At 38.3% G+C, this 22,217-nt stretch overlaps 1 protein-coding gene across 1 annotated transcript in view; it reads left to right on the top strand.

Annotated features, from left to right (window-relative positions):
- The window catches only part of PPP2R5A (protein phosphatase 2 regulatory subunit B'alpha), a 48,213-nt gene that overhangs the window by 22,102 nt on the left and 3,894 nt on the right, over positions 1–22,217 (top strand). The window contains exons 3-11 of the mRNA XM_082047708.1: positions 3,469–3,570; positions 8,596–8,688; positions 10,865–10,995; positions 11,199–11,258; positions 12,476–12,584; positions 14,956–15,009; positions 20,472–20,522; positions 21,494–21,613; positions 21,707–21,834. Of these exons, the coding sequence (XP_081903834.1) occupies positions 3,469–3,570; positions 8,596–8,688; positions 10,865–10,995; positions 11,199–11,258; positions 12,476–12,584; positions 14,956–15,009; positions 20,472–20,522; positions 21,494–21,613; positions 21,707–21,834 (848 nt within the window). The remainder of the gene's footprint in view (positions 1–3,468; positions 3,571–8,595; positions 8,689–10,864; positions 10,996–11,198; positions 11,259–12,475; positions 12,585–14,955; positions 15,010–20,471; positions 20,523–21,493; positions 21,614–21,706; positions 21,835–22,217) is intronic.

Raw genomic sequence — 22,217 nt, 5'->3', positions numbered from 1 at the left:
AACAAAACAAAAACAAACAAATCTTTTTGTTTAGGCAGTTGCGCAGGTGTAGGAAACAATTGTTTTGCAAATATAATAGGCTCAGGCAGGATCTCTCAACAAAGCAATTTTTTAAATAATGATATTGCAACATGGGCTGTTCTACCTAAAGGTAGGCACACATAATAGGGCAAAAAGCCCCTGCGTGTGTCCCCCCAAAATCCCAGCCACAGTTTCCCTCCCCTGTTCCTCATTGGTTGGGTACTTCAGGGTTTACAGACTACCCCAATGCATACGATACCCTTCCCCTTATCAATCTATTTAAGATATGGAATATGGATTCCTGGTACTTTGGCTACCCTTTCCCCTAAATTAACTTGTAAATACAGGTATCAGTATGTATACAGGTATCCGTGTATATTCCAGGAAAAGACTGTTTTACATTAAGGACTCATAGTCTGATGTCTCTCGGTCCTTCCACCTAAATTAACTTGTAAATGCAGGTATCAGTATGTATATAGGTGTCAGTATATATTCCAGGAAAAGACTGTGTTTTACATTACGGATCATAGTCCGGTGTCTCTCGGTCCTTCCCCTCTGCTGGGCTCAGGTGCCCGGTCCTCAGTTATGTAAATACAACAGTTCTTCGTTAAACGTTCCTTACACAGGACATACGATTTTTGTTGTACCAGGCAGCCTGATTTTCCTATAATTCCTTTGCCAAAGCCTGTGAATTAAGAACTGAGGAAGAGTTTTGCTCACAAATAGTTGTGAAGGGGTAGCACAATGGTCTGTGCACCTCCTTTCTAGGTCATCTAAAATTAGTGTCTTTTCTGCCTGGAAATGCTGCATTGCAAGTACTCTGAAGCTAACAGCAAATTTGAGTTTGGCATTGTGAATATTTTAAGTGTTAAAACTTCCTGGGAATTTAGAAAGCTCTGTCTCAGGAGCATAACAGAGATGTCCCTCCTGTACATGTTACTCCTTCATCTTCTTGTGCCTGCTAATCTCCCCTCATTCCTCCTCAGCATGTAAAAATCCAGTGTAAATGAGATGATCCTAGCAGCTTGCACAGCTGAGAATTCAGAATCTCACAGGAACACCAGGTATCCCTATCTGCACACTCAGAAATTGGTATTGAATCTAGTATCTCTCCAAATGCTTAGCCCCTTGGGAAGTGTGAGTTATCTTTTACTGATTTTTTTTTTTTTTCCCTTTTTTCCTTTTTTGTTTTGATAAAATATAATTGCTCTATCTCAATACCTGATCTGGCACATTTTCAGATGTCACATTCATGAAACTTTGAGATTTAATTTAGAAAGCTAATTCTGGATTTCTCTGGAAACCTATCCAATTGTGGAAGCCTTTTATGATTTATATTTCTCAAATGACAGTTCTGGGATAAGACCCTATGTACGAAGGAAAAGGGATGTTTTAAATCATGTGAGAGGATATAAAGAAGAATTTGCTGTAGAAAAAAACAATGAGAGTTTTAACCCAGACCACATTTTCGATCAATTCAATAAACAAATGAGACAGGAAGCAAAAGTATTTAAAACATAATGAAGTAAATGAACCAGTTATTTAGGGAGATAGGCTAGTACATAAAAATGGGTGCACAGTTTGTTCCAAGTTTCATATGTTCTTAGGAGACCAATAATGCTGGTAGAAGTATTGTGTACTCTGAAAATCATCAAATTAAATTTCTAAAGATCTGGCTGAGAGACTCTTTGTTTCCGCTATGAAAGTATGTTCAATAATTAGTACCTTTGTTTTGTTCTCGGCTTTTGCATTCTGTGCTCTGAGGTTCTGTGCTAACGGGTTGACCAGTTCAGCAAGATGCATCTAGAAAAAAAAGGGTGCATTTTCAAGAGACATTACCAGAAGTCTTGCAAGCAGAGGTAGGGAAGTCTCTGTAGGGGACTGATTTTTTTTTTTCTGTTGGATTGTTTTGTTGAGTATCTCATAAGAGTAGACAGTATCAAATAACAGAACCAAGATTATAGTCTTGGTTTTCAGGCTTTATTCAAATCCATGTTCTCTCAAGTCTCCCATTTCCCCCTCATCTGCCCCCAGCTGGTTTCTCTTGCACTTCCTTATGTTTACAACATCAAAGGATAACTATACTGTTTTGGGATTATTTTTTCTGCTGTGCAGTACACTAGGAGACTGTTGTAATTAGTGCCCATCCATACAGAACATCATTGCCCTCCAACTCTGGAGCTGCAGCGCCTGCAGCCTTGCAGTACCGCTGGGAGACAGTGACAGGTCAGAGAATGAAGTGCACAGGAGGAAATAAAAGTCAGTTTATGCAATAGTTTTATATCTGGTTTAATGAGGCAGCTGATTCTTCCACACACAGCCAGCTGGGTGACTTCAGGATCTTTTAAAGTCCTTCTGCGAGATTCTTCAAACACCTTGGAGACTCTATGGAAGCCGCGCAGTAGCATTTGCTGCGAACTGTCAAACATTCTTTCTTTTGTATTTGGTAGGCTTGGGTGGTTACCAGCTATTTGAAACAGATTTGATAGAAAAAAACTGGAGAGTTTGAAAGATGATTGGAAGAGTTGGGCTAAATGTGTTCCTGAAAAAACAGTAGAGAACAGAGAAACAAAATTAACTTCAGGTTCTTTTTTGTTCATGATAGAGAGATTCAAAATCCAGCATATTACATCTGGAAGAAAAGATTGCATTTATCTTTCTTTTGACATCTGAAAGATTGGTCTTCTATCCAGATTTCTATGTACTTCAAAAATCCCTGAAGAAACCTTCTTAAACTCACTGTTTTGAAATTGATTTGATATGACTAGATCATACTTAAAGTCACTTGGTAGATATTTTTCTTAGCTTTTTCAAAGTTTTTCTGTGTTAAATCAAAAACTTAGTATTGTTTTTTATTTCTGATTTTCCAAAACCTTGAATCATCTTGAAAATATGGAAGGGGAAAAACAGTTCTTCAGTTCTTACTTGAAAGTGAGAAATATCTTGAAATTAAGTGAAAAACACTAAAATTAGATATATTTTGAGGATTGTCTGTCTTACATGTGAGAAGAGCTCTCATTAAATCATTAAATCACAGTTATTCTGTATTTGGTGTCTTACATAAAACTTCAGTTCTCAGTGTCACACAGTTAAAAATTGGTTTTTATAAGGAGAAAATGCAGTTTTCTTTTAACCTTCGTGTCTTCACAGAAAAAATTTAAATACAACCCTGTGTAGCTACGAACTTGTAAAACAGCTGAGACAAAACTTACCTTCTTATTTTCATTTGCCTGTTTCAGACTTATGGCTGCTTGTATTTTGCAGCTTTGAAAAAATGAAGAATGAAGGTGATTTATCTATCTATTTATCTATTTATTTATTTATTTTAAAGCTGGTTTTGTTTTATGTAATTTTAGGATAAAAGCAGTACCTTACTGACTGTGGTCTGTGGAAGCATAAAAAGTGACACAGCTAAAGAGTTTGTTGTTTCTTTTTTTTCTCTTGCAGATTAGTTCTAATATTTTCAGAACACTTCCACCTAGTGATAACCCGGATTTTGATCCAGAAGAAGATGAACCAACTCTCGAAGCCTCGTGGCCCCACATACAGGTGTGTGATTTCTTTGTTTTCAAGCCTTCTTTTGAGGCAAGGACTTTGAATGGATACTTGAATCATTTTGTGCCTTTGGTAAGAACATCAAAATTGCTTTTATAATATCATTGAATTTCTATACTTGGAAGGGAAAAAAATGGTGCTTCTCTTAATGTGTATATATATATATATATGGCAAAATGTAAATCTTCCAAATTGCTTAAATACCTTTTTTTGTTTTGTTTTGTTTTTTTGTTGTTTGTTTTTTTTTTTTAACGGAACAATTGCACTGTTAAAGTATAGCATATGTACGTCTTCAAAGTAGATGGATATTTTAGGTAGTTATGTTCTTTACATAATAGTTTTGTTTTCTGCACTTAAGCAACTTTTTGTGTGATTCATTAAAATAGAAGTGGATGTTAACAGTTTGGTTTCTTGTGACAGTAACAAAAAATGGAGCAATAACCTTTGTCTTTTGAGCAAGAAATAGCTATCTCCTCATTCTTCTCACCCTCTTCCCTCCCTCCATGAAAAAACTTTACAATATAGGCGTTGTTGTTTGGTAACAGTTGGCTAGTTATTCTATTGTTGCATTCTTGTGCTGATCTCGTGATTTCTATAGCATTGCTGTATCAATCATGTGATTGACTTGCAATACCGCTGAATTTATTTTTTAATTAACTCTTAAAAGTTGAACAAGCCTAAATAGCTTGTAATCATCCAAGTTCACATCTGAGTTCATTGCCGAAGTTAAATAAGTATTATCTCTTAAATAAAAGTTATGTAGCAGTTTCTAGTAGTGGGTAGAAGATTAATAGCTAGCACACATCTACATACCATTCCCTCCCCTCTCTTAAGGGAGTTAAAATGCTATTCTATCCCTATAATATTACAGTTTTAATGTATCAACAAATGCTGTTATTTAAAAACTGGGCTTCTAATGTTTTCTATAAAAAGTACATGTTCAGAACAGTATTTGAGACTTAAACAAAGTGAGAAACAAGTTATCACAAAAAAATATCTCTGCAGGCTAAGGGCTATGGTAATTATCTCACTTGTATATGGCTGATTGTAGTTAACAGGAGAAATGGTTATAGCTGAATTAGATTAGAGGCTCAGTTTTGGAGTGGCAGGAGGGTGCAAGGGCTGTGCATATGTCTCATGTAGTCAGTAGTGGCATCTGACTTACAAGTCCTTTTCTCTCAGGAGTAAAACTCATAAATATTTGCTCAGTTCACTTTAGGTCATAAGTAAACTATAGTTCTTTTTCTATAAAAAGACTTGTGGTTTCTGTGACCAGTTCAATTGTGCTTTAGGCTTGTCTAATATAAATTCAAAGAGGTTTGTAGCCTGTGGTGTTATTTGAAATTTTATCTTCAGCTTTTTCCTTTGCCCTTTTCTAAATGAGTTTTGGCCAGGCTGTCTGATCATTGATTGTGGATATCCCTCTCCTGCATCAGTTGTTCATCCTGTCCTTGGAATATCTTGTTCACTGCAAAACTGTGGAAGAGTTTGTGTTTTCCTCTCCTTTCTTTTACAGTTCAGGTGTTACCAGATGGTAGGAGACTGAGTTTGGTAATTTATTAGTTGCCCTCCAGGAGCACAAAGCTGCTGGAAATATCCAATTCTGTGTATGGAGGAAGGGGATGTGCACACCCTTTCCCCAGCCTCCCCCCTCAAAACCCATTACTACTTTTAATACAGTCTAAAGAACTACTTGGGGGTGTGTGTGGATGTTTTGCTGGCAGTGATTTGTGATTGCTGAGTTACAAACAAATTCAGAATTCTCTCCTGGTCTGGCAGTCAGGGAGCAAGTCTTCTTGGGAGGGAAAATAAAACTGAATCTCTTCTCTGATTGAATCTGTTGGCAATTCTCTATAAAATAACATGATACATAATGTCTTAGTAAGTTGCCAGTGTGTGTAGTCACAACAAAAGACTCTAGACCTTCAGTAAAAGGAGTGCCACTTGAAAGAGATGGCTTGAAAGCAATACTCAAGGTGGTGCGTAACTTCCAAACTAAGTTGAACAGGTTGATGTTAAAGCCACTGTGTATTTTGGAGCTCAGGGAGTTGCAGAGTTGGTGGAATTGTTGGCTTAAAGCAGTAATATTCTAGTGGTCTCTGCGAGAAAGAAGATTAAATGATTGAAGTAAGAGGAATTATAATTCATAGCTCTTTTACTCAAGCAGACCAACTTTGAAAAACAAAATTACTAAATCAAACAGTTCCCCCCCGTCTAGTATTTCCAGTGGTAGTGCTGTCTCTCTTTGCGTATCTGCATATCTGTCTCTCTTTTCTTGTGTGGTTTTTTTTTTAATTTTGGTTTGTTTATTGACAGGAGCAGCTAGTGTCTGTTGTGGACAGAATCCATTCTTGTCCCCCTAGTTGGTAGCTGCTGTTGTACTTTTAAGGTGGCAAACATTAGTGTTCCTGGTGGTAGCTTCTGGTATTGCGGCATCATCTAAGCAATAATCATACATGACTATTCTTTGTTGTAGTCACTGAGAAAAATATTTGATATAGGAATTTATTACAGAAATATTTAATGGAATTTAATTCCAAAATTAATCCCTAAGAATCTGTACTAATAACCCCCCTCTAGCCACATGTTTCCCATTTCAATGCAAACTGCTAATGAATTTTATCTAGTTTGTAGGTTGAAAAAGATCAGTAGAATCATAGAACCATAGAAAGGTGTGGGTTGGAAGGGACCTTCACAGGTCATCTAGTCCCACCCCCTGCAATGAGCAGAGACATCTTCAACTAGATCAGGTTGCTCAGAGCCCCGTCCAGCCTGGCCTTGAATGTCTCCAGGGATGGGGCATCTATCACCTCTCTGGTCAACCTGGGCCAGTGTTTCACCACCCTCAGTGTAAAAAATTTCTTCCTCATGTCTAGCCTGAATCTCCTGTCCTTTGGTTTAAAACCATTACCCCTTGTCCTATAATAACGGGCCCTGCTAAAAAGTCTGTTCCCTTCTTTCTTTTAGGCTCCTTTTAAGTACTAAAACGCTGCAGTAAGGTCTCCCCAGAGCCTTCTCCAGGCTGAACAACCCCAACTCTCTCTTGGCCCCTCTCCAACAGGTTCATGTCTTTCCTGTACTGAGGGTCACAGAGCTGGATCCAGAACTCCAGGTGGGGTCTCACCAGAGCAGAGCAGAGGGGCAGAATCACCTCCCTTGACCTGTGGCCATGCTGCTTTTGAAGCAGCCCAAGATACAATTGGCCTTCTGGGCTGCAAGCGCATGTTGCCGTCTCACGTCCAATCTTTATTCACCAGTACCCCCAAGTCTTCCTCTGCTGGGCTGCTCTCAATCCGTTCATCCCCCAGCCTGTATGCATACTGGAGGTTGCCTTGATCCAGGTGCAGGACCTTGCACTTGGCCTTGTTGAACCTCATGAGGCTTGCATGGACTGACTTCCTGAGTTTGTCCGGGTCCCTCTGGATGGCATCCTGTCCCTCAGGTGTGTGAACCACACCACTCAGCTTGGTGTCATCCATGAACTTGCCAAGAGTACACTTGGTCCCACTGTCTGTGTCATTGGTGAAGACATTGAACAGCCATGGTTGATCTCTTTCTAAAACAGCTGGTATGGAGATATTAAAAATTATACTGTTGATTTATCTGTCATCAAGCTTTTAAAAATTCTGTCCTAAGTTGTCTATTGTGCAACTGTGTGCTATTGTGTTTATGCACAAGAAGACAAGTTAAGGCTGTACAGGGAAGCTTGGGTTTTAATACCGTTCGATTAAATTTGTGTACATTTAAACTGCTGACATGAAAAGCTCTTGTTACAGTCTGTCAGAGAGGAAAGAGGAAAGAGTGAAGGGTAACTTGTGTTTTCTGAGCTTCTGCTTTGCAGATACAGCATGCCCTCCTTGAGGCTGTGCCTAAGTAACTGTCATCTCAAATGTTGTAGATAAGAAGTACTTATTGTCAACCACTTCTCTCAAGTGAACTTCATAATTATAATTATGAATTACTCAGGTGTTGGCTCTCAGTTTAAGAAGTACTCTTAGCAGTAATAATTGAAATAGATGCCTGTGAGTATGACCACAGCTCTCTGTGGGTTTCATTTAGAAGTCCAGTCAGTGATGTTGTTATGTATCTAAATTGCGTTTTGGTATTATGACTAATCAGTTGTTTAACATGGAGTTAAGAAATAGGTGTTGATAACATAAGCAGCCCTGAATGTATCTAAGCGTAAGACATCTTTCCTCTCAGTTCTGTCTTAGTTGAGATGCCTTCTGTGTATTTTACAAATCTGCCATTGTTACGGAAGTGCAGTGTTTTGTGTCTTGGACCTCTAATGAAGCCCCAAATATGGGACTCGTGCTCTGGCTTCTTTTGTGCCTCTCTCAGCTACCTCAGGCCCTCATGTGCTCTGTCTGCTGTCTGCATCTGTGGGCATTGCGGGATCATAGCAAATGGGGACTTGAACTCAACAGAAATAATATATCAGGAAATGTAAGGTATATTGAAGGTAACTCTGCAGAGGGTACTGTTGTTTAAATTGAGTGTCTAGGATATAGAAACCTAATGTTAAGGCAAACTCTTAAGTTTCTATGTATTCATTCAGCTTTTTGACTTCTAAGTTTTGGAGTTTGCAGCTGAAACTTGATTTCAGGAAACACTTAGCAGACCTCTCTTTGTCTGTTTAAGGAATTATGTGATGTTAGATCACTTAATTTTACCCTCAGTGTTGGTAAGTGTTTGGTAATTTATTTCTACCTAATAAATTATTAAGTAGGAAATGTGAATATATGTAATACTTGGAACTTGTTCTTTGTCTAATAGTGTATTTTCGGTAGATTATTCATTGAAGCTTGGCTCTTCTGGGAATTAAAGTGTTCTTGATACTTACTGTAATTCTTCAGTAAATTCTGTTAGAGACTGTTTAAGGCACTGTGTTAGGCTTCTGTTTCCTTTTAGACCTTTTAAGCATGTGAATTGTCCTGCTGACTTTGTGGTAGTGGTGGGGCTGATATCTCTGTTACAGTGTACTTACTAACATCAAAATTTTTATTTCCACATTTGTAGTTGGTGTATGAATTTTTCCTGAGGTTTCTGGAGAGCCCAGATTTTCAGCCTAGCATTGCAAAGCGATATATTGACCAGAAATTCGTACAGCAGGTAAGTAGGGATTTTTTCCACCCTGAGATTTAAAGACCACCTCTCAAGCTTAACTTATCAGAAGGCTGTACAGCTAAGGAGTTATTAACGCTTTCATACTGACAGATGGTTAAGTTTTATTTGTTTCAACAGTGGTTTCTGCCAAACACTAAATAAACAGCACATCACACTATAGAGGCTACATGTAATTAGTAACTTCAGAAACACTTTGTTTTCGGATAACAACCTCAGAGCTTTGCGATGCAAGATATTCGTAATTTGTAAATACAAGTTCTGGTTTTAATGATTTCTAACTTCCAGTCAGACCAACAATGTGCTGACTAAATTGTTGTAGTGCTTTTATGTTTGTTTGTTGTTGTTGTTTTTTTCCCATAGATTTATTATGGGAAAACTTTCAGCAAACTTTTCCTGTAAATAGCCCACGTACTTAGAATACATGAAATGTATTCTAACATCTGCTAACTTGTGGCTAGGTAGTGTCATTCTCTTTAATATTGTGTGTTAACCACAGGAGGAGAATCAAGTAAGAAAGTAAGTACATAGGAAAATCATGCTTCACCATGCAGAGTAACTATGAGCAAGAAAGTGAAGCGAGATACCACTTTTAATGTAACTTCTCAAGGAAACAGGCTGTTGAATACTATAGCAGTTTTTGTCCAAGGTTAACTCTGGGGATTTTTCCCACGTCAAAATACTTATTTGTCAAGGAAAAGCTCAGAGTGCGTGCTGGCGGCCATCACAGTGCAGCAATGAAAGGAAAAACATAGATGGACACTTTCCCTCCCCACTTTCAGTGACTGCATTTAATTTCCACTTGTTTGCTTTTGCTGTTTTTGTTTATAGGTGTTTCCTTCTTCTGTGTCTTATTTGAATTTCCCACAAAATTTAAGCCTGAAGCTGTTGCTAAACTATTGGCTACAGGCATCCAATTTACTAATTGGCCTGTGGTTCCTAAGAGCCACATTGCAGAGTTTCAATTCCTGACATTTTGCTTGAGGTTTCTCTAGAGTACAAGAAAGATGATACCATGAACAGCTTGCAGTCTATGGGGGAAAAAAAGTGGAGTAGTGACCCTGAGAAATTACTTCTAAATATAAAAATGAAACGAGCCTGAACAAAGTTCCTGACCAGCTGTTTCCAGTCCCTTGTGCAGACATACCTAAGCCCACACACCTGGACTGAGCAGGACACTGTAGTGACTGCTTGAGCTAAGTAACTAACTTGGTTAGCACAGTTAGCAGGAAAAACTTAACTAAAATAATGGTCTGTAATGGGATTGGAATATCTTTAGGTGTCTTCAAGTGAGTATGGTCTTCATCCGTGGAAAACTTTCTACGAGAAAAAAAATGCGTGGAATATCTTGCTGGCTTATTGCGGCATTTAGTCTGTATTAGCAAAGAATCAGTTAGTAATTACATATCTTATGCTTTTTAATACACCCTCCGTATTGAATCATTAATTGTGGAATTTCTTGTATAGGAACAAAATTGAACACGCTCATCGCCCAGAATATATAAGAGAAAAATGGGGGTGGGGTGTGTGAAAGGTGTGGTTAAAAAAATAAATAAAAAAGCTGGAGGCAGCAGAGAATATTAATAGGAGATACTGACAAAAATGAACTGACTTCTACTTGCAATTTTTTTTTTCCCCAACTGTTCATTTTTAATACATTATCATTCTGTTAAATATATCTCTCCCTTTCTCCCCCTGAGGAAATGTGCATGAATCTTATCATCCACTTATCCTGCAAAATGATTCTGCAAAGAATTACGCTTTTGCTTAACCTTCAAGACACAAGTAGCTTTTTGAGATGAGTGGTACAGGAATTTAATTAAGGAATTGTAAATATCTGACACAGATTTGATTCATTCTGATTTCTTAACGGCCAAGTATAAATGACTTAAGGTTTGATAATCTCATTTTTATTTTGATAGTGTTCAGTTGTTAGAATGGTTTTGGTGTCTATTGTATACAGACTTTTGAAGGGAATAAAGCTGCTGGGTTTATTTAGAAAAAAATCAGCTTGATTAAAAATCTAATTTTGAAAATATAATACTGACATAAATTTTCTGTTAAACTGATTTTATTTTTTGTATTGTAAACTTCGTAAGTTAATCAGTAACATAACAAAATTTAAGTCTTTCAAAAGTAACACATTTCAATTTGATTTTTAAAGTTGTTGGAGCTCTTTGATAGTGAAGACCCACGAGAACGTGATTTCCTGAAGACAGTTCTTCATCGAATTTATGGAAAATTCCTTGGTTTAAGAGCATTCATCAGGAAGCAGATTAACAACATTTTCCTCAGGTATGCTCTGTGTGTATGAGAGGTTGAGAAATATTTTTATCTTGCCTTCATGGTCTGAGTCTGTAGTGAGTTATTCTTGAAATAAAAGACCTGGGTTTTATCTGTGATCTGGCTTTCAAATATTTGAAGGTTATTAAAGGCTGTTTCTATGGAATCTGATCCTCTGTTTTGATTTTTTGATGATTGTCTCTTTTTCGTAACAGGTTTATATATGAAACAGAGCACTTCAATGGTGTTGCTGAACTTCTTGAGATATTAGGAAGGTAAGTTTGACCTGACACAGAAAACATAAAATGCTATTGTGGCTGTTTGCTTTGGCTTTCTTGCTTTGGGAATGGAGGGAGAGAAAGAGAATTATTACTGTAACGAGTGATGAAGTGCAGTCACTGAGATAATCTAATGCCATCTGGGTTACCATGTGAATATCAAATTAGAATATAGAGTATAAATAATTCTTTTTCAGTGCAAGTTTTAAAGATGACTAGCAAAATATTTCTCAAGGGTCCATGTCTGTCAGGAATATGTACTTGGGCTTATTTTATGTCTGATAGATTACTTGTTCTTTGATTCAGAAAATGAATGTTAACTTTTGCCCTCATGTTGAATCAAGAGCTTTAATCTTCACCAGGCTGCTTTTCTTTAAATTCTGTTCAGGAGAGCCTTGTAAGTGTGCTAGGGTTTTTTAGTTATCTTTTTGACATTATTTCACTAATTTAATGTTAAACTTTGAGGGTCTTTGTGTTAGTATTTTGCTGTTTTGCTTTGCCAAAAGTGTCACATATATTTCACAGTAGAAGATTTTATAAATATCGCTGGTCAAACTGAAAATCCAAACATTGTGAAGCTACTGTGGAACAGATTTTCATGAAAATCAAGTGAAAGGGATAGCTTTATTTTCTCTGATTTATCTAAAATGTAGGAGGGGGAAAAAAAACCCAACGTCTTCCTTGAAGGACTTTTGTCTGTTATACAATTTACCGACTCTTAAGATTACTGAAACTATGAGATTACTTTTAAACTTGTTATCGGAGGGAAAGATTGTTCAACAATCTCAAAACAAATATTCAAAGTGTGATATTAAAATAGTTCAAGAGTTTATGCTTTTTTTTCCTCTGCAAGTTGCTAGTGATTGTGAATGAAATGGATCAATTTCCTCATGCATCTGTCCAAGCTTTACAGTTAGACAAGAAGACTTGCTGTAGACGATTTTACTTAATGGAGGTCACAATAAAAATAATTCAGTTCATCTGATGAGTATTATTTGACTTCTGCTATGGCTCTGTTATTCCTACCAAGAGTAAACTTGCATGATACCAACACTTTTAAAGTTTTACATATGTAGAGCTGTGTTATGGCTTCCAAATAATCAGGTTTAGAAAGGGAATCAGGAATTGAATGTCTCTTGAATTTGCAGAAATTCTTGGCTTGCTAGGAAAAAATATTTTTAATAAAAATAAATCCTGCTTATTCATGTTTTCAGTATTATCAATGGTTTTGCACTGCCACTGAAAGCAGAACACAAACAGTTCCTTATGAAAGTTCTGATTCCCATGCATACTGCAAAGGGATTAGCTTTGTTTCATGCGCAGGTAAGCTTTTGCTTGTTTTTAAGAGTGGTGGGGGTTTTTTGTATTTGCATTGAAACTAATGAAATTTAGAGCAGTATATGTTATAATATCAATATTCCAAAATACTTGCAAATTCAGTCACTTATTTTTTAGATATCTTTCAAATCTTATGTCTAAATGTTAATTTTTGAGACCATGTTTAGCATATATTAAAAGTGAAAGAATATAACAGTGAGTCAAAATCATGTCAACTGGAGCGGGAAGCTTTTTTTGCTTGCTAGTCTTGTCACACTTTAAGCTTCATTTAATCCCAGGAGCTCTTTCTGTTATCGTTTCCTTTATGTAACATAAATGCTGTGTATAAAGGAGCCTAGAGTATGGCCAGGTACTTATTTCAGAAGTGCTTTGTTATTTCTAAAACCATTCCAGTGATGGAGAGGCGGGGAGAATGTTAGATATAAATGGCAGAAACGTATAGTAGCTCTCCAGATCAGCTAGAAATTATGTAGAACCGTGACACGCTGTCAGAATGCTGCAGTTCTGCATTTGGCTTCCATCCTTACACTTTGCACAGACGTTCAGCATTCTGTTTGAGGAATAATGTATATCCTTTCCAGACATATGGCACTTGAGTATTGAATACATTTGATGCAAACTTGCAAGTAATTCTACTGTGGCTAATTAAAAACTTGCTTTGTTAACTTAGCTCACTAGTACAGCTCCTTATAGACTAAAGATACAACGAAATGAGTTTCTAATTAAAGTGAAATTATTATGACTATAAAGCCTACAAACAGGATCAAGACAAGAGCTCAGTTAATTCCTAATTCTCCTATAAAATTTTAATTTAATTAAATCACTTGTCCTTGTGGTTTTATTACTATACAATAGGCTGCTCCATGGAATGAGTCAGTGATGTGAAAGAGAGCAGTTGCTTGCCGAAGGTATTCTCATGGATAGATAAGTCCAGCAAGCTGTCCTTTTTCTGTGATGTGTTTAATCCAGTTTGTCAGTACCTGAAAGGGTCCTGTAGCTGAAAGTAGCATTTAGTTTAACCAGGCTACTCAGCTGTCCCTTCATAAGCCACCAGTGCCACGTGCAGTTTCAGCACCGTGTGTTTCTGGTTTTGGATTATCCTGAAGGTATAAATCAGCATTAAATCTGCTTTGCAGTCAGGAGTAGCCTGGTTGCTTTGTTGCTACAGTACAGGTTTAGCCTATCCTTAAAAGTGAAAGCCTTAAAGCTGAATTAAGTTTGAGCCTTTGTGTCTTCGAACAATAAAGCATTACTGTACGATATATATAAAACGGGATTTTATTGAGATTAACGTGTGACATTTATTATTTTTTGAATCTGCGCATATGCATCCTTAGCCTAAGGGTAAACGAAATAAATTAGACATGTAATTACAGCATTATAATTGCCTGCTTTGGGATAACAGAATTTAAAAAAAAATGGAAAGGTAATGCTTGTAATGCATCCTAAGTATTGTAAGCGTACATGTGTTACATGTAAATAACTTTAGTCTTTGCTTTATACTGTGACATGAAAAGTGCTGTGACTTCTTAAAATCAGTCTTAATGGAATCTAGGATTGTAACTACTGCAGTAATAGGGTTAGTGTATGGTTTCTGTACTGGGCAGAGGGATGATTGCTGTGTTACTTAACAAAGTGCTAAGTAACTAAACAATAAGTACTTACATAACATGTGATATCACAGCTTGGCCTGAGAAGACCCCTGGACAGGAATCCCTGGAGGCTGGGAGAGCCAGTGGCTTGGTAAAGCTTGTGCTTCCCGCCTCGTGCCACTGGCACTGGGTGCTGGGGACAGGATGCTCAGCTGGACAGGTGCTGCCTGGTCCCTCCTGGCCATGGGATGCATTAAAACTCTTTTACCTGGAATCTTACCGCTGGATCTTGTGTGTTGTAGATATCTAGTACTCGTGTGTGCTCAGTCAGACCTGTCTGAAACTTTTTTGACGGAAAGCGTGACCTTTTTTAGCCCAATATAGATGTTTGAGAATGACAACTTTGTAATGTTAATACAGGAATTGATGTTGAAAAAAATCTGTCTGGATACTGGATCTGAGTTAGGGAAATATCTGTCAAGCTTAAAAGTAATTTTCTTCTAGGATGAGAAAAATGAAGATTTTTGGTATGCAGGAGGTTTTTGTAAGATAGAGCAGGCCTTGTATATCTTGCTGCTTTAATTGCTGTTTTGTTTAGTTTGGAAGAATTTTAAATGGCTATGTAGGGGTGTTTTGGGTTTGAGTTCCCCACCTCATTTTCCCTCTAGATCTGAAGTACTTCCATTATAAGCTGTGATGTTTAATTATGCTGCAGTGTCTAAACAGTGTCTGTTTAACCTAAATAATCATATGACTTGTTCCAGCTCGCCTATTGTGTCGTACAGTTCCTGGAAAAAGATACAACTTTAACAGAGCCTGTAAGTGTTTTTCAATTGAATGTTCTTCTGTTTTTAATTTCAGCTAAATATTTCAGTGTAACTTGTTAGAATTGTATAGCACTTGTTAGAATTGTGCTGTCTTGATCAATGATTAATAGGTGTTTTTTGGAAAAAAAAAAAAATCTAGGACAGTTTTGAAGAAAATTCTGGGTTTGCAAATGCAGTTATCTCTAACCTGTGGCCAAGATAGAGCACAAATTTAAATAAAAGTTTGAACCACTGATATTATGTAAATTACCTCGTATGAGAAAGCATGTAACAACTGTATTTCCTCCTGAGAAGAACTAAAACTTCATTATTTTTGGTGCTGATGGCTTGTACCTAGCCACTGCATAAAATTGAAATATTTCAGCAAATAAACAATCCCAAAATAAAAGTTGGAAAGAATAAGAGCACTTTAATTAGACAGAAAGAACTCTGAAGTTCCAAACGTGATGTTTCTGTTCTGTCTCTTCAGTTACGGGGGTGCCTCTTGGCAGTTACCACGCAGGTGCTGCAGGCAGCAGTGGCTTTTGCCAGGCTGAATCTCCCGTGATACACACTGACAGCTCGGCTTCTAGCTGGGTCTGCAGTGCGCCATGCAAGGGCTTCGGCAATGCCCCTAAACAGGAATGTAGGCTCGGGGCAGTGCGGCAGCTCATGGGGACATGGTGTCAGACCGGCTAGAACAGAAACTGGTTTCAGTTGCACAATCAGAAATATTAGGGTTATGTTGATATTTAAATACTTTATCCCTTTTTGTGGCAGAAAAACGAAGAGCTTATGCTGTCCTGTTTAACATCTTTATTGACGATTTAGATGAGGGGATTGAGACCATCATCAGCAAATTTGCTGATGACACCAAGTTGGGAGGGAGTGTCGACCTGCTGGAAGGCAGGAGGGCTCTGCAGAGGGATCTGGACAGACTGGAAAAATGGGCTGATTCCAATGGGATGAAGTTCAATAAGGCCAAGTGCCGGGTGCTGCACTTTGGCCACAACAACCCCCTGCAGCGCTCCAGGCTGAGCTCAGAGTGGCTGGAGAGCAGTCAGACAGAAAGGGACCTGGGGGTACTAATTGACAGGAAGCTCAACATGAGCCATCAGTGTGCCCGGGTGGCCAAGAAGGCCAATGGTATCCTGTCCTGTATCAAAAATAGCGTGGTCAGCAGGACAAGGGAAGTGATCCTTCCCCTGTACTCTGCATTGGTGAGGCCACACCTGGAGTATTGTGTTCAGCTCTGGGCCCCTCAGTTCAGGAAAGACATTGAAGTGCTGGAGCGGGTCCAGAGAAGAGCAACAAGACTGGTGAAGGGACTTGAACATAAGACCTATGGGGAGAGGCTGAGGGAGCTGGGGTTGTTTAGTCTAGAGAAGAGGAGGCTTAGAGGTGACCTCATCACTCTCTATAACTACCTGAAGGGAACTTATAGCCAGGTGGGGATTGGTCTCTTCTCCCAGGCAGTCAGCAATAGGACAAGGGGGCATGGGCTTAAACTCTGCCAGGGGAAATTTAGGCTGAATATTAGAAAGAAATTCTTTACAGAGAGAGTGGTCAGGCATTGGAATGGCTGCCCAGGGAGGTGGTGGACTCACCGTCCCTGGAGGTTTTTAAACTGAGATTGGACATGGCACTTAGTGCCATGATCTAGTAAACGGACTAGAGTTGGACCAAGGGTTGGACTCGATGATCTCTGAGGTCTTTTCCAACCCAGTCGATTCTGTGATTCTGTGAAATTATAATTTTTTTTCTATAAAGAAAAAAGATAAACAGCTTTGTGGAGATAACGTAGATCTTCACCAGTCTTTCAGTGGAAGCTTGTTTTCTGCTCAGCCACTCAAGTACTGATGTTTCTCATCAGAAGAAAAGTTATTCTGTATGTGGTGGAAGCTGGTTAACCTTACTATAAATTTAACTTGTCTGCTTGAAGCATCTTCTTTCCCTGCGCACTGCAGTGTTGCCAGCTACACTGGTCAATGAGCTTATTTTGTTGGATAGGGTGAGGAGGAAGGAATCATGTAAGCCTAATTCCTTAAGCCAAGCAACAAAACAACCCAGGCATTTTGACCGTTAAAGTTGACATGTGAGCAGAAAATGTGTAGTATTACATAAAAGCGTGGTAGATTGAATGAAGTTACAATGTGACAAAGTCAGGGCTTCCTGATGTGAATTTACAGAACTGTGAAACAGGATCCAAGCCCAGGCTTTGAAGAAGGCAGGGCTTTTGAAGTAGGAGTGCCATAGTGCAATTCTGAGATTTCATCTGGACTACAGTATATACAATTCTGGTTGCCTCTTAATCAGTAAAGATTAATTCAGAGTGGGGAAGATACAAAAACTCACTGCAGAGTCACTGCGTGTGCTTGCTTTGGTCCTTACTCTGTGTGTATAGTAAAATAGGCTTTATGCAGGAGTAAAAGTCAATAAGATAATAAGTGAAGCTTTAAGAAACTTTCTGAAATGCTTGAAGAGTAAACGTTAAAATTTGGAGCAACCGATGAGACAGCATTTGGAAATTTTTTTGGCTTTAGGTCAAGTAATATTTTAAGAACTCCATCAGAAGGCTGTCTTCATGGGTACCTTACTGTTATTTTTCTGACAGGAATTGTCATTCAGGGTCAATCTAGAGGACATTCAATCCAAGCTCTTGTAACTATGGTAGTCTGCCTTAGGTCAGGCCTGATGTTTGCAGAGCTGACAAGAAGAGTTTGTTACCTAACCCTGCTAAGTGCAGTGGCCTTTACATTGATGAAGTCAGGCTCAACATGTAGACCTTGTACATAAGAAATGTCTTCTAGCAGGTGCCTGCTGTTGTAAGTCAACTTTGTGGGAATTTTGCAGCTCAGGGCGAATTATTGATCTTAAGGGTTTTCTGTAGGAAGAGCAGCAGGAATTCAGATCTGCATTCCTGTTCAATATTTCTTTTAATAAAATTTTTGAACATAAATGTGCATGTATCAGCTTTTTAATAGGAAAGCGTAGTCAAACTAGAAACTGATACTCTCTGAGGAGCAAGCAATAGGTATCTTGTTGAGATCTGCACTGTTAAACTCAGAACATGCCATTTCTTTATCAAGTTGAGAATATGAGTCTGTGTAGTGAAGTATATTCAACACTCTTAAACTAGCAAGTGCTGGAGACTGGACTCTTCCAGCTAACTATTTTATGATTTTGAGACCGGTAAATTCATGCTCCAGTTTGGGAGGTTCTCACAGCTTTTCCTTGGGCAAATATGCTTCTCTGAATTTTTTTGGCTTACTTGCATTGTTCTGGGGGAAGGGAAGGTGTCAGCAGAATGAGCTATTATTTCTGTTAAATGTTCAGGATTGTTCTTTAAAAATACAAAATCTCAATACTATATATCTGAGTGCTTCATTTACAAGCTAATTGACAGAAAATGGCCCTAGGTTTAAAATATATTTACATAGACTACTTTAAATTGTGAATCTAGAGTATAATTGGTGCCACTCTGACTCCTGGAGGCTGGAACAGAAGCAGGTGAGTGAAGGACTCCCCAGACCACGTAATTCCCCCTACTTAAATGGGGGAAGCTCAAACACTTGTTGCTCCTGTCACTGTGCCATGTGTCCCAGCTCCTTTGCTCTGTCCAGGGAGGTCCGAGGGAGCTCAGCCTCTGGGGGCCGGGCTGCAAAATTGTCACTTGCATGGGCCGACCCAGGCCTTCTGCTCCTTCAGCAGCTGCCAGATGATTGTGCCACTGTATTCGGCACTGGTGAGGCTGCACCTTGAATACTGTGTTCAGTTTTGGGCCACTCGTCCTAAGAAGGACATTGAGGTGCTGGAGAGAGTTCAGAGGAGAGTGACGAGGCTGGTGAGGGGTCTGGAGCACAAGTCTGATGAGGAGCGGCTGAGGGAACTGGGGCTGTTCAGCCTGGAGAAAAGGAGGCTGAGGAGAGACCTTATTGCTGTCTACAACTACTTGAAAAGAGGTTGTAGCATGGAGGGTGTTGGGCTCTTCTCCCAAGCAGCAAGTGACAGGACAAGAGGAAATGGCCTCAAGTTGCACCAGGGGAGATTTAGATTAAATATTAGGAAAAAGCTCTTCACAGAAAGGGTTGTCAGGCATTGGAACAGGCTGCCCAGGGAAGTGGTGGAGTCACCATACCTGGAGGTGTTTAAAAGGCATTTAGACGAGGTTCTTAGGGATGTGGTTCAGTGCTAGAGTTAGGTTATGGTTGGACTCGGTGATTCTGAGGGTCTCTTCCAGCCATAATCATTCTATGATGGTCTTTAGTGTTTCAGCTGTCTGTATCGTTCAGCCAGCTGGGTAGAACCGTGTGGTTGGGGATCTCTAAGGGATTGGTTCTTTCCATGTAACCTACTTTATTTTGTGGATTTGAGCATGGGAGTTCACCGGCTGCCTGAGGTTTCTGCATTTGCTCTGTGTCATTTGAAGTGACATTCAGTTTTGTAGTAGCAGGATATGTCTGTATCCTAGGATAAAAACTTGTGGGCACTTAAAATCATATTAACTGTTTCCCTGGAAAGTCACTTTTGATAGTACACATAGTTGTGAATAAAACAGACAGCTGGGAAGCTGGAAAAAAAAATCAGCTTGGCAAAAATCAAACATGGAAGGTATTCAAATAGTTGAGGAAGCTTTACCCTTGGATATGATCAATTAGGTGCTGTTGTATCATAAAAATAGAGATCTCTTCCTCAGAATTAAAGTTTATAAGGCTCCGAGAATGTTTCTGCTTCTGAAACATCCAGTTACAGCTTTTTTTTGTTTTTAACCAGCATTAATTTTGTAATTTTGCTGCCATGTCAGATGTTTGTTTCTAGGAAACAGGCCTCCAGCCTTTGTTTGTTGTGTGGTTTTTCCCCCCCCCTTTCCTCTTGGGGGCTGTACTTTCTAATTAAGTTTCCTGAAGGATTTTTTCCAGTCTTGTGTAAGATAGTTTCCAATGTAGATACCGGAATGCATTTTCTCTGTAAATTCACTTTTTTTTTTTGTAGTTTCCAGTCTTTAGCATTTCAAATTCTAGAAAAAAATAAAGTGGTAGTAGAGGCTGTGGTTCCTCGTAGTCAGTGCACACCACTTGCTCTTGGGCTTCAAACCTTGATGCCGAGACAGGTGCTCCCCAAAGTATGGATGAGTAAATGGCAAACAAATATCGTGGGGAATCTCGCTACAGGGGACTTAACTTCATTTTGTGACGCTTTGATGTTATCAACATCCTATCAGTTAATGTGTGCGATGGCATGGGAGCAGAGTGTGAATGGATAATCAAAGAAATAAGGGTCTAAATTATTCTCATAGCCTAAACAAGATAAATATTTAAATGAGACAGCACAGTATTTATTTTTGGTGGAACTACATCTAGCTGTATTTAGTTTGCTTTTCCTTAACCCAATGAAAAATAGTATTTTTTTTTCTTTAATCTTATAAAATGTATAATGGAAACTTTTTTCTGCTTTGACTTGTGTTTTTAATACAGGTAATCAGAGGACTGCTCAAATTTTGGCCAAAAACTTGCAGTCAGAAAGAGGTTGGTTTTGTCTCTTGTTTCTGGTGTTTGCTGTGATGTAAAATGTAGTGCGGGCTCTGCTGGGCTTTTCAGGAGACTTTGCAGGAAAACTTGCAGTTCTTGAAGCTTCTTGAGGTGCTCATCTTCGTCATGCAACTCAATGCAACTGCTTTATATGTCTGTTCTTAATATGGTGTTACTATGTTAAAATTATATTAAAAGTTGCATTCTAATTAAGATATTGTCTAGAGAAACGGTTTTTCAAGGTGAGAAGTATGTTAGGAGATACGGAGCGGGTAGGAGGTGGTCATCTGCAATGTGACACAGATTTAGCAACTGAGATACCGAATAAGTGTCTGGTAAAGCATGCATACATTATTTTGCTGTTGTATAAAAATAACTTTCAATGGTCTTTGGGAAATGCTTTTTTCTTGTTTCTTCTATGTAGTTAAAATGAGTATAAAAATCAGGAGTTTGATTTATGCCACCAGAAGCCGCCCTTCCAGCTCTTTACAAGTGGGGCCCCTTAACACTGTTGTCCCTGTTTGTGAGTGGTGTTGAATTTTTCTGTGCCACGTACCTTGTGTTCTGCTGGTTGTAATTTAAAACGGGAATTAACTATTTATCACTTCAAAAGCTACCTTGGAGATCTCAGATAATGGTAACCTCTGCAGCCATTCTTGAAGAAATAAAATGTTCTAGGATTTATTTTAACTGTAAAAAAACGTATTCTGCAGAAGTTCTGTGACGTGTTTAGAGCAGGTACACGAAAGAAGAAATCCAAGATGAGAGCAGAAACCTGGTCACTGAAACTGATGATTAGATTCTTTCAAGCTGCAAAAAACCTGTGGATGTCTAATGCATTGTAATTACAGACAGTGTTCCTTGCAGGAGTCATGACTAATGTATAAGCTGTATTTTATTTGATTCTGCTTACAGTGGCAATATCAAACATTCTCATACTTTTTGATATCTTTCTTTTATACAAACAGGTAATGTTTTTAGGTGAAATTGAAGAAATCTTAGATGTAATAGAACCGACGCAATTCAAAAAAATAGAAGAGCCTTTATTTAAGCAAATATCCAAGTGTGTGTCAAGTTCACATTTTCAGGTAAAAAAAAAATATATATATATATATATATCTAAAAAAATCACTTGTAGTAATTTATTTTGTGTCTGTTGACCCCTAAACTCTGTATTTCAGGTTGCAGAGCGAGCTTTGTACTTCTGGAATAATGAATATATTCTTAGCCTGATTGAGGAGAATATTGATAAAATTCTGCCAATTATGTTTGGCAGTTTATACAAGATCTCCAAAGAACACTGGAATCCGTATGTAACGTTTAACTTTATCTGTAGTACTATAAATAAGTTGTCCACTGTTTCAGATTTGTATTTTAAGCTTGTAAATATGACTTCATTTTTACTTAAATCTGATGAAATCAATGAGATTATGGGTGCTAAAACAGATGTAATTTTCAGCTATATTTTGCGTTCACTGTCTGCATTGTTACGATGGAGACCTGGAATTTATTGAAAAAGTATGAGGAAATCGGATGATGGTCTTCATACTATAATCACATTTAATCTTATGTGTTAGTTAAAAATGCAAATTAATACTACTTAAAGCAAAACAATTTCCAGGGGATGCTTCTGCTGCAGTTATGCTTTAAGTAGTAAAGTCCTTTACTACTTCAGATGAATAAAATTCTGTC

Source organism: Streptopelia decaocto (assembly GCF_964273445.1).
Source record: "Streptopelia decaocto genome assembly, chromosome: 3".
Classification (NCBI taxonomy): domain Eukaryota; kingdom Metazoa; phylum Chordata; class Aves; order Columbiformes; family Columbidae; genus Streptopelia; species Streptopelia decaocto.
This window is presented reverse-complemented; position numbering and strand designations above follow the sequence as displayed.